Below are 12,401 nucleotides of genomic sequence, written 5' to 3' on the forward strand. Positions count from 1 at the left end.
ATTCATAAAATATAATCATTCAACATATGATATGACCTCTTTTGCTTCACATTGTACAATACTTCTGTAGTTTTCTCATCACAAAGATTACCTTTTACCTTTTCCTGCATGTTAAAGCAGTTAAGTTCCTCCTAACAGCACTGATGGCTGTTCAACTATAAGATATTTTGCTATGTCATTAGCCATTCAAATTCTACTACTTTGTTAACTTGAAAAGATGGCATCCACCTTTTCTTTGTATTCAGTATATGCTAGCATTCTTTTTCTGTTGCTTTAATGTTTTCATTTCCAAAGGCTTCACATATTCTGGATTGACTTTCTAGCTGCTATAAGCCAATCAGTTGTGAAGGAGGGGTCCTAGAAATTCTCCACTTTTCATCTACCTAAAGATATACTCTTCTCCTTTAGTCCTTCTATCATCCAGACTTCCTTTAGTTTATACATTCCTTTCAGTAAATTATGAAAATAATCTATGTATTTCATTCTTTTCAACATTAAATTTTCCATTTTATTTTTCATATACTGTACTTAATCCCTTCATTAATTTTTACCATCTTTCAAACTCAATTTTACTTGAATGATTTTTTTTTTCTATACCACCTGCCTTTCAGTTTTTTCTTTTCTCTTTTTCTCTTTTAATATATCTCTGATCTTCCCTTTGCTTGTTCCCAGAGGTGCAGTCTATAATCTTCTTCAATTATACTTAGTATATCTTGATTTCACTACCATGTCTCTATAATTCCTGCCACATACTAATTCTGCATATAATATCCTTTCCAAAAATGCTCTTTGCCCTCTTCAAGACCCAACTCAACGAGGATATTCCATGTAGAGCCTGAAACAAATATTTAATACTGTGTGCAGGGTGATTGCCAAACCAGACTGATAAAAAAGCACTCCCCAGAGAATTATAACATCTAGGATTATAAAAATGGGAGGGGAAAATATCCCATTTGAAGTAAAACACAATTTGATGCTCTAGTAATGAAATTTTATTGGGTACTGGGTCATGAACTATCATTACACTACCCCAGCAAAATCAGACCTTAGTCACTTTAGGTGTATCACAGCTTCTTTTATATCAACGACGATCTAATTACCAATACACAAGAATAACCAAGAGAAAAATAAACATCAAAAATATATATATGTACAGTAGGTACATTTACATGAGTAACAGTTATGCCTCCCTCATCGCAAGACGTCCTCTTTCAAATGCACCCTACACCAAACCAAGAAAATTTGCGAGCTAATGCACGGCCACGATAAAAGAGTAATTTCTTCAACAGCGACTATAAGAATTTACCAGTCCATTTTGAACGAATGATGATGGAATGATCTGTACACTATTAACGATGGGAGGCATGACAACTGGTTACATGTATACACACACACACACACGAACGTAAAGAATCACTGTCTACGGCGATGTGGAAGTATCTGTGCACTGCCATAGTGTCAAGAAGAATGAGATATGTAAACAGAATAAAGTCAAAGAAATTTCTTGGAGAAAACTATTCTTTTTTTGTATTGAAAAATTAAAATGAAAAAGCACTATAATCCTCGATTGATTTTTTTTTACAACAGAAGGGATAGTAGTCATCTTGAAAAAAATAGTACTACTGTAATGAGAAAATAATTAAAAACCAATAAAACCTCAATGAAAATGAAATTTACCTCTTACACACTATTTCCAAACCTTAATATTACTTGGGATCAATTTTTAGGGATATGTCTACTCTTACAAAACCTTCAAAACTACTCTGTGAAAAATATGTATTAATCTCATTTGAACACTTTGAGCATTCGTAATGAAACAGACCATCAAACCAAAAGGAAATAAGTATGATGACAGTTGAGCTATTATTACATTTTGAGAGAAATTGCGCACTACAGCAAAAGAGATCTGAAAGTGCATTTTCAACAGGTGCAGAAACCAATTAAAGATTGCGTAAGGATGCTCTACGGGCCTCGGCTCGAAAGGAAATTCTCAAGAGGAAAAGTGGACTGTAACGGATTTCTTTCAAGAGAAAAACTGTAAGTCACAGGGACAGGACAATAACTTCATTCTGCGAGGATCACTCCTGTTCACATCTCGCCTTCAGGCACTGTTTAGCATAGTGTTGCCAATTTAATTATAGGTGAGAGTGCTTTTATTCCAGGTAGGTTAAATATGTACAAAAGATACAGGGAAAATATAAACTAGAGCCTGATATGTGAAAACGTGAATGCACAGCATTCAGAAATTATATTACTATAAAAATAATCAGCAAAGGTCTTCCCGATCAAATTCTGTCACCGGTATATGTAAAGTTTTCCTTGACATCATCTAAATATAATTTCTATATGTGATTCACACTAGGTAGCCAAGTCCTCCATTATCCATTGAGCTTTACAGATGTGAAGTGTTGAGTGGTACTGCTTGTGAAAAATTAACTCCTAATCTTGAACAACCTTCTTGAGTCAAGTTCTCGACGACGATACATGACAAAAGTTTGTATTCGTACTTGCTTGGGACACTGGGAGACTTCTTAACAGTCTGGACGAATTGCTTCTAGAAAGACAAAGGAATTTCGAGTGTACTGGACAGAAATCGACCCCCATTCAGGAATAATAGAAAAATTATGAGACAAAGAGATTCTCAAAATATTGCTTGGTACATACTAAAATTAAAGAGATAATAACATCTACAAAAGTGAATAAAGAGATTTTCAACAATATTTCAGTTTTATATGGTGGACTAACCTGGAAAAAAAAGTCTAGTAATAATACTCCAACTTATCAATCATAAATTCTAGTGACAAACAGTATTAATAATACAATGCATTTATGATTCACAAAACAAAAACTTAAAAAACTTACAGTTAATTGCAAGTGGAACTTGTTACTCGTACTTCTTAATGAAGTCTGTGTGGAATTCGCGGAACTTTTCGAGCATAGTCTTGAGCATTTCAGGCTGAGGTAGGATGGTAGTTCTGAGGGGAAGAATAGAGAAAATATCATGAATAGTGACTTTGTCAAAAACTATTATACAATAAACATTCTGGTATCTTTACTTTTAAAGGTTTAAAGGCCACTCATGAATGGCAGAGGCAAGGGGCAGTGACATTGCCCTATCAAGCAGGACAATACACCAGAGACTGACCACATATACATATGATCAGCACCCAAGCTAGGACCAAGGAGGGCCAGGCAATGGCTGTTGATGACTCAGCAGATAAATCTATAGGCTCCCCCAAACCCACCATCCTTAACTTACAAGGATGGTGAGGTGGCAGCGACCAAAACGAACTAACGAGTTTGAGTAAGATTCGAAACACAGTCTGGCGATCACCAGGAAAGGACGTTACCAACAGGCCACCACAATCCTAGTCAAATCATCTGTACACTTGGTGGATCTTCTCATTTGTAGTTAAATCCTAATATGAAAGAATTTCCTTAAAAGGTTTAAGGTTCTGTCACAAGTGGCAGAAGCAATGGACAGGTCTCTCATCATAAACACCAACAACCAAACCCCCTTTCTTTCCAAGGCAAGACAAGGGAGACCCTAGCAATGACTGCAGGTTATCTCACACAGAAGGTAAAGTTGTGGACACTGGTGAAAACTATTGGGCTATGAGCGGAGTTCAAAATCACAACACGGAAAGTAAGTCGGGGAGGTTTCACTATTCCACAACAGCCAAACAAGATTCTTAATAATCACCTACAGCACATTCACTAGACTTTAAAGGATTCTTTATAATTACAGTATTAAAATAGTCTCATACTTTGCAGTAATGGTGTTGCTGAGGATAAAATTTTTTAATCTCAGTAAAATAATAACTATGGTTTTTTAAACATCTTCAACTGTGCAGTAAAATAATTACAATTATAATTTGAAATAGAAAAATTTAACCTACATTAACCCTCTAAACCAACCTGGTAATTAATCCATTTCTATTGATTTAATTATATTTATAAATAAGAAAAATAAACCTACATGAATCTTCTAAATCAAGCTGGTAATAAATCAGTTTCTATAAAAATTCTACATATCATTAAAAGGTGTCACCATTATGCGTAAACTGAAATTAAGTCCACATAACTTATGTTGAATTTGACCATCTTATCATCTTGGGATGAGTTGTTTACAATGGAAAAGACATTGCTGGACATCATTTGACATTATACTGCTTGCTGCAACTGACAAATCAGACTTAGAGGCAAAAAAAAAAAAAAAAAAATCGACACAAACCTGAAGTGGTAAGTTCCAGGACGTTGGCCAAACCCTGAACCAGGAACTATGCAGATGCCAGTGTTCTCTAAAAGTTGGAATGCATAAAACACATCAGGAGCTTGACCAGCTGCAGCAGCTGCTTCTTTTGCTTTCTCTGGCAACATGATCTGAAAGACAAAAACCATGTAGCCATAAACTAAATTATAAGAAAAAAGTACATAAAGTACAGTACTTACAATAGTTCATAATTGTATACTATAGTATGTGCAACTTTTGCGTTACATGCTTCTTACCTGTGGGAAGGCATACATGGCACCCTGTACAATATTGCACGACATCCCTGGAACAGAATTGAAGGTCTCTGCAATCATCTTTGCCCTTTCGGCCAGAGAAGACAAGATGTTGGTTTTCTCTTCCATGAACTGCTCGTACGATGGTTCGCCCTCCCGAGGTGGGTTGACGACACATTCCATCACAGCCTAAAGAAATCAGATCAATATTATATCAAAGAAGAAATAGGTTTAAGATTAGAGCTTCTTTACATCAATCACATCTAAAAATGGCCTCATTTAAAACCCAGTATTTAACAAATAAATATCTTGCGATGACATTTTAAGGAAGCATATATCTCAAAAAAGACATTCTATATGCCAAAAATTTATTTTTTCTTTAGTTGTGAGCTAGCTTTTGAAGTCAAATATTTCAAAATGATGCTGCTTTTAGAGGTTTCTAAGAATGCTAAATTTCCTATAAGGTGGGCCCAAAAGAGTTCCAAATATGTGCTATTTATCATCGAGTATACGAAAGCAAATTAAGAAGAACCAACTAATTCAGTGTACAACACATCCTTTATAAAACCTTTGGATTTTAATTTATGAAATTTAGGCACTGCACTGGGGCCTGTGGGAGCATCTATCTCAACAATCACACTGCTTACTTAAGCAATCAAGCTATGACTATCGGCAAAACGGCTTGCACTGTATATCCCTTCACAGCAAAGAAAACTATCTTGAATATAATGTAATTATAACTACTGCACAATACATAGCGCATCAATACATATTAAAAAATCAAATATTTCAAGGTATTAAAGCCATGAAATCCTTTGCGAGATCCTCACCTGACCAAGGGTTGTGGGACAGAGTTTTGCCGAGATACTTTTCAGGTACATTGCTTTCACGGCAGGGTCTACGTTGATGATCTCTGCATAGCCTCCTCGTAATCCGCATTCACCCATGTAACCTGCAAGATGGACATCGCAACTGCATGAATGTGGTATCAATCCAAGTAGTATAATGTGCATTCAAATTTATATCTACCCGGAACAGCTAGTTTAAAAAAAAATTATGCAAAATAATATAAAGATAGTAAAAATAGTTGGATAGTAAAGATACAATTGGTAGGAATGAAAAAAAAAAAAAAATAAGGGGAAGAAACGAATGCAGGTGGGGAAGGCAAGGAGGGACTGCAGCAAAACTTTCAATACACCTTCAGTGGGAGCTCTGCTTAGCAGTAGGTATGTAACAAGGTTACAGTTTTGCATTCTGCATGAAAAATTTTCAGTGTAATAATTTTTGCATCTAATATTTTAAATTCTTTCATTTATAGATTATTACTTTCTATATCAACATTTAGTCAAGAGCCTTTGTTCTTCATAAGGAGGTAAAGTCTAGTGTAGTCTGTGAGATGCAAAAACCTGGCTCTTTGGGAAAATTAAAATTTTAAGCCATTGAAGATTTTCTGCAGAATGAACAATTGAGTTGAAGACTATGAAGAACAATCAATACAAATCTCATCCCCATCCCACAAAGAGTAACCAATGAAAAACATAACTACGACAAATCAGAATGAATGAGAGAACAATTAAAAAATCAACATGAAATTTGTCTTTCCAAAATTTGAAATTGTATTGAATTTGATTTCCTCTGACAAGGAGTGTGTTTGCCATAGAGAAGTTCTTCAATTTTATTTATGACAATAGTCGAGATCTATTACACTAGGAAAATGTCACATTTCTTGTCATTCAAGCATAAACTATAAAACTGTATTTAACAAGCAAATGAACAAATACCTTTAGAGCAAGACATGAAAGATGCAAGTTCCATCTGGTTGTAAGGGGCTCCCATTTCCATCAAAACCTTCTTGAAGGAATGGAATTTGCAGCCTTCGGCATAAACGTTATCCTGGTACACCTGTAATAACAATCTCTACTGTAACTTCTATAAAACAAATCAGCTTCGACATCATTATTACAAGCATTATAAAAAAATTAAGACTAGGTTCTCAAACAGCCAGTCCTGATAGTTTATTAATTTCAAATATGAATTTGAGGAGGAAAAAAAATGTTATTTTCATTAGTAAAATAAATTTTTCAATATTAATCTTACCTGATGATCATGTAGCTGTCAACTCCGTTGCCCGACAGAAATCTACGGTCGGGATACGCCAGCGATCGCTTATACAGGTGGGGGTGTACTCACCAGCGCCATCTGTGGTCAGGTACTCCAGTACTTCTTGTCAACAAGACCTCAATTTTTCCTCTGTCGTGCCACCGGCAAGACCTACATGGATACGCTGTTGATTTTGGAGTCTTTTGTTCACGATTTGGTGAAGTATTTGCTCTGAAATTTAGCCTTCGCTGTACAGGAAGCTTTAGCCTTAGCTTAGCAAGCTTTTGGTATTAATTTGATTCATTGGTTAACGATCTTTGCTTTACTTTGGAATTCCCCCTTTGACTACTTCTAAAATTCAAGATGTCTGACCATTCCCAAGTTCCTAAATACAGGCGATGTAGTGTTAGGACTTGTAATAGGCGTCTTCCGAAGGCCTCTGTTGATCCTCACACCGTATGTTCCAATTGTAGGGGAAAATCCTGTCAATTGGAAGATCGATGTGGGGAATGTGCTGGGCTTTCGGAATTCGATTTTAATGAATTCCTCAGATATACTCGTAGGTTAGAGAAGGAGAGAGATAGGAGGAGTTCTTCTCGCTCTTTGGATATTTCCTCTCCCCATGCCCCTCAACCTTTTCCTTCCCCTGTGGTGGTGACCCCCGAACCTGCTACGAGTGCTCAGCCTGCAATGGCTGATATGTCGCGTGCCATTCAGGCTCTCGGTGATAAGGTGGAGTCGTTGGTTAGTAACCGCAATCAGCTCTTGGCAGATGTCAGAGAGCTGAAAGCGAAGAGTGCAGTGGGAAGTGTTAGTGCAAGTGCTGTGCATAGTGTCAGTGTCAGTGTTGCGCATGAGGATACATCTGTGCGTGCCAGTCGTCCTCCCAGTCTGGGACCTCTTGCAAGCTCCCAAGCCCAGGGGAGAAGCAATGTCGAAGGACCAAAGGGTTCGGCAGGCCTTGATCGGCGCACAGATGTATCCTCAGTGGTTGCGGACGTATCTGCTAAGGATCGTCCCTTCCACTCCCAGACGAATGAGCCCTTACATTCCTCGTCTGTGGAAGAGGTTTCCAGGAGGAAACGGTGGACTAAGGTCTCACGACCGCTCAAGCGTAAAGTCCCTTCAGAGCTAGTCCAACGGCCCAGGTGTAGCCACTGGGTCAGTTCGGACTCGCCGCAGTCATCTGATGACTGCACACCTCCCAAGAGAGGTAGAGTGGTCCCTCAACAGGCCTCTGCTCCAACCACAGTAGACCCTAAGTGGTCCATGCTGCAGACTATGCAGTCTCAGCTTGCGGCTTTTATGCAGGAGTATCAGGCAGAGAAGGTTAACACCCCTCCTCCTGTGAGAGCTCCTCCACCGTTGCGCAGTCCTCACTGCCAGACGCATGTTCGTGCTGCACCCTCTGCTTACATGCGTGAGCTGCCGCATCGGGAGTTGCCGGGTTCCAGCACTATGCGGCATTCTCCTCAGCCCATGCAGCATGCTCTGCAGACCTTACAGCATGCTCCGCATTCCATGCAGCATGAGCCGCATTCCATGCAGCATGAGCCTCATACCATGCAGCATGAGCCTCATCCCATGCAGCATGAGCCGCATGCCATGCAGCATGAGCCGCATACCATGCAGCATGAGCCGCATCCCATGCAGCATGAGCCGCATGCCATGCAGCATGAGCCGCATGCCTCACAGCATGCTCTGCATACCACACCGCATGCTCCTCAGCCCACCGCAGACCCTCCCTCACACCGGCCCTCTGCTTTTGTTGTTGCCAGCTCACAGTCTGTCCAGCAGAGGCATGATGATGGATCCGCAGGTACGCATGCACCCGTTCTGCAGGATTCAGCCGTTCAGCTTGCTGCTCTGCCTTTGCCTCTTACAACTCAACTGTCGGGTGAGGAGGCTTCTGAGGATGAAGCTGCTCATCTTGATGATCCTCCTTCTGATGTTGAAGGACACAAGTCTTCGCCACCCTCCTTAGACTTCCGCAAAGTCCTTGCTTTGTTCAGAGAGTTGTACCCTGAACACTTTGTGTCTGCAACCCCTCGTTCTCCTCCCTCCGAGTTTGCTCTGGGCATGCAGTCTACTGCGCCTGCCTTCACCAAGCTTGTTCTTGCCAGATCTTCAAGGAGAGCTTTGAGGGTTATGGGGGATTGGTTGCAGTCCAAGAAGCAACTGGGAAGGACCTCTTTTGTGTTTCCTCCTCCCAAGCTGGCTTCTAAGTCGGGCGTCTGGTATGCCACGGGAGAGGAACCTGGCTTGGGGGTTCCTGCCTCTGCCCAGGCCGACTTCTCAAGTCTGGTTGACTCTCCCCGCAGGTTGGCTATGAGACGTTCGAAGATCTGCTGGTCCTCTTCAGATCTTGATCACATGTTAAGGGGAGTCTTTCGTGCCTTCGAGATATTCAACTTCCTCGATTGGTGTCTGGGAGCCTTAAGCAGGAAGACTGCCCCTTCTGACAAGGACTCAGCCATGCTGATCATGTCCAGCATGGACAAGGCAATACGGGATGGGTCTGGCGAGCTTGCGGCTTCTTATGTATCAGGGGTCCTCAAGAAAAGAGAACATCTGTGCTCCTTCTTATCTGCTGGTATCACCCCTTGCCAGAGGTCAGAGTTACTTTTTGCTCCTCTGTCCAAGTGTCTGTTTCCGGAAGAGTTAATTAAGGGGATGGCTGCCTCTCTTCTCCAGAAGGATACGCATGACCTCATGGCTTCTTCTGCACGTAAGGCTAAGACCTTACCTTCCGTGACTAAACCTTACCGCCCTCTAGCAGTTGATACACCTGCTTCCAGGTTCATCCCGCCCTTTCGTGGCAGAACCTCCAGCAGAGGAGGTACCCGTGCAGACAGTCACCGTGGCAAGTCCAAGAAGGGTTCCAAGTCCACAAGAGGCAAGTTTTGACTGCCCTCCTCTCCAGACAGCTGTAGGAGCCAGACTCAAGACCTTCTGGCAAGATTGGGAGAGCAGAGGTGCAGACGCTCAGTCTGTGAAGTGGCTGAGGGAGGGATACAGAATTCCGTTCTGCCGCAATCCCCCTCTAGCTACATCTCCCATCAACCTCTCTCCCAACTACAAGGAGAAGGACAAGAGGCTAGCGTTGCAACAAGAGGTGTCGCTCTTGCTACAAAAGGAGGCAGTGGTCATAGTCCGGGACCATCAATCCCCGGGCTTTTACAACCGTCTCTTCCTGGTAGCCAAGAAGACAGGAGGTTGGAGACCGGTGCTGGACGTCAGTGCGCTCAATGCTTATGTCACCAAGCAGACGTTCACTATGGAGACGACGAAGTCGGTCCTAGCAGCGGTCAGGCAGGAGGACTGGATGGTCTCGTTAGACCTGAAAGACGCATACTTTCACGTCCCCATCCATCCAGACTCCCAACCTTTCCTGAGATTCGTCTATGGAAAGGTTGTGTACCAGTTCCAAGCCCTGTGTTTTGGCCTAAGCACAGCACCTCTTGTGTTTACGCGACTGATGAGGAATATTGCGAAATTCCTTCACTTGGCAGACATCAGAGCCTCCCTCTATTTAGACGACTGGCTTTTAAGAGCTCCCACAAGTCGTCGCTGTCTGGAGAATCTCAGATGGACTATGGATCTGACCAAGGAACTGGGCCTCCTGGTCAATTTAGAGAAGTCCCAGCTCGTCCCATCCCAGACCATTGTTTACCTGGGTATGGAGATTCAGAGTCGAGCTTTTCGGGCTTTTCCGTCGGCCCCAAGGATCAACCAAGCCCTAGAGTGCATCCTGAGCATGCTGAGAAGGAGCCGATGCTCAGTAAGGCAGTGGATGAGTCTAACGGGGACACTTTCATCGCTGGCCCTGTTCATCGAGTTAGGGAGACTCCACCTCCGCCCCCTTCAGTATCATCTGGCTGCTCACTGGATCAAGGACATGACGCTAGAGACGGTCTCAATTCCTGTTTCCGAAGAGATGAGGTCTACTCTAACGTGGTGGAAGAACAGCATTCTTCTCAAGGAAGGTCTTTCGTTAGCTGTTCAGACCCCCGACCACCATCTCTTCTCGGACGCATCAGACTCGGGCTGGGGTGCGACATTGGACGGACAGGAATGCTCGGGAACATGGAATCAGGAGCAAAGAACACTCCACATCAATTGCAAGGAGTTGTTGGCGGTTCATCTGGCCTTAATGAACTTCAAGTCCCTCCAGCTAAACAAGGTGGTGGAGGTGAACTCCGACAACACCACAGCCTTGGCTTACATCTCCAAGCAGGGGGGGACTCATTCGAGGAAGTTGTTCGAGATCGCAAGGGACCTCCTCATTTGGTCAAAAGATCGAAGGCTCACGCTGGTAACGAGGTTCATTCAGGGCGATATGAATGTCATGGCAGATCGCCTCAGCCGGAAGGGTCAGGTCATCCCCACAGAGTGGACCCTTCACAAGAATGTTTGCAGCAGACTTTGGTCCCTGTGGGGTCAGCCAACCATAGATCTGTTCGCTACCTCGATGACCAAGAGGCTCCCATTGTATTGTTCTCCGATTCCAGACCCGGCAGCAGTTCACGTGGATGCTTTTCTGCTGGATTGGTCCCATCTCGACCTGTATGCATTCCAGCCGTTCAAGATTGTCAACAGGGTACTTCAGAAATTCGCCTCTCACAAAGGGACACGGCTGACGTTGGTTGCTCCCCTCTGGCCCGCGAGAGAATGGTTCACAGAGGTACTGCAATGGCTGGTCGACGTTCCCAGGACTCTTCCTCTAAGAGTGGACCTTCTGCGTCAACCTCACGTAAAGAAGGTACACCCAAGCCTCCACGCTCTTCGTCTGACTGCCTTCAGACTATCGAAAGACTCTCAAGAGCTAGAGGCTTTTCGAAGGAGGCAGCCAGAGCGATTGCTAGAGCTAGGAGGACATCCACTCTCAGAGTCTATCAATCTAAATGGGAAGTCTTCAGAAGCTGGTGCAAGGCCAATGCAGTTTCCTCAACCAGTACCACTGTAACCCAGATTGCTGACTTCCTGTTACATCTAAGGAACGTTAGATCCCTATCAGCTCCTACGATCAAGGGTTACAGAAGTATGTTGGCAGCGGTTTTCCGCCACAGAGGCTTGGATCTTTCCTCCAACAAAGATCTGCAGGACATCCTTAGGTCTTTTGAGACCTCTAAGGAACGTCGGTTGTCCACTCCAGGCTGGAATCTAGACGTGGTCCTAAGGTTCCTGATGTCATCTAGATTTGAACCGCTCCAATCAGCCTCTTTCAAGGACCTCACATTAAAAACTCTTTTCCTAGTATGCCTAGCAACAGCTAAGAGAGTAAGTGAGATCCACGCCTTCAGCAGGAACATAGGTTTCACATCGGAAACGGCTACATGTTCCTTGCAGCTCGGTTTTTTGGCTAAAAACGAGCTTCCTTCACGTCCTTGGCCTAAATCGTTCGAGATCCCTAGCCTATCCAACTTGGTGGGTAACGAGTTAGAGAGAGTACTTTGCCCAGTCAGAGCTCTTAGGTACTATCTGAAAAGGTCAAAACCCTTACGAGGACAATCAGAAGCCTTATGGTGTGCTGTTAAGAAGCCTTCGCTACCAATGTCTAAGAACGCAGTTTCTTACTACATCAGGCTTCTGATTAGAGAAGCTCATTCTCATATGAAGGAAGAAGACCTTGCTTTGCTGAAGGTAAGGACACATGAAGTGAAAGCTGTGGCTACTTCAGTGGCCTTCAAACAGAACCGTTCTCTGCAGAGTGTCATGGATGCAACCTATTGGAGAAGCAAGTCAGTGTTCGCATCATTCTATCTCAAAGATGTCCAGTCTCTTTACGAGAACTG

The 12,401-nt window shown here is 42.7% G+C and overlaps 1 protein-coding gene across 1 annotated transcript in view; it reads right to left on the reverse strand.

Moving 5' to 3' along the window:
• Positions 1-969: 969 nt before the first annotated feature.
• LOC137625306 (alanine aminotransferase 1) overlaps positions 970-12,401 on the reverse strand; it is a 66,603-nt gene continuing 55,171 nt past the window's right edge. The window contains exons 7-12 of the mRNA XM_068356135.1: positions 6,288-6,408; positions 5,337-5,458; positions 4,510-4,695; positions 4,235-4,383; positions 2,863-2,975; positions 970-2,554 (exon numbers count right to left, since the gene is read on the reverse strand). Of these exons, the coding sequence (XP_068212236.1) occupies positions 2,885-2,975; positions 4,235-4,383; positions 4,510-4,695; positions 5,337-5,458; positions 6,288-6,408 (669 nt within the window). The 3' untranslated portion in view covers positions 970-2,554; positions 2,863-2,884. The remainder of the gene's footprint in view (positions 2,555-2,862; positions 2,976-4,234; positions 4,384-4,509; positions 4,696-5,336; positions 5,459-6,287; positions 6,409-12,401) is intronic.

Source organism: Palaemon carinicauda, chromosome 32 (genome assembly GCF_036898095.1).
Source record: "Palaemon carinicauda isolate YSFRI2023 chromosome 32, ASM3689809v2, whole genome shotgun sequence".
Taxonomy (NCBI): domain Eukaryota; kingdom Metazoa; phylum Arthropoda; class Malacostraca; order Decapoda; family Palaemonidae; genus Palaemon; species Palaemon carinicauda.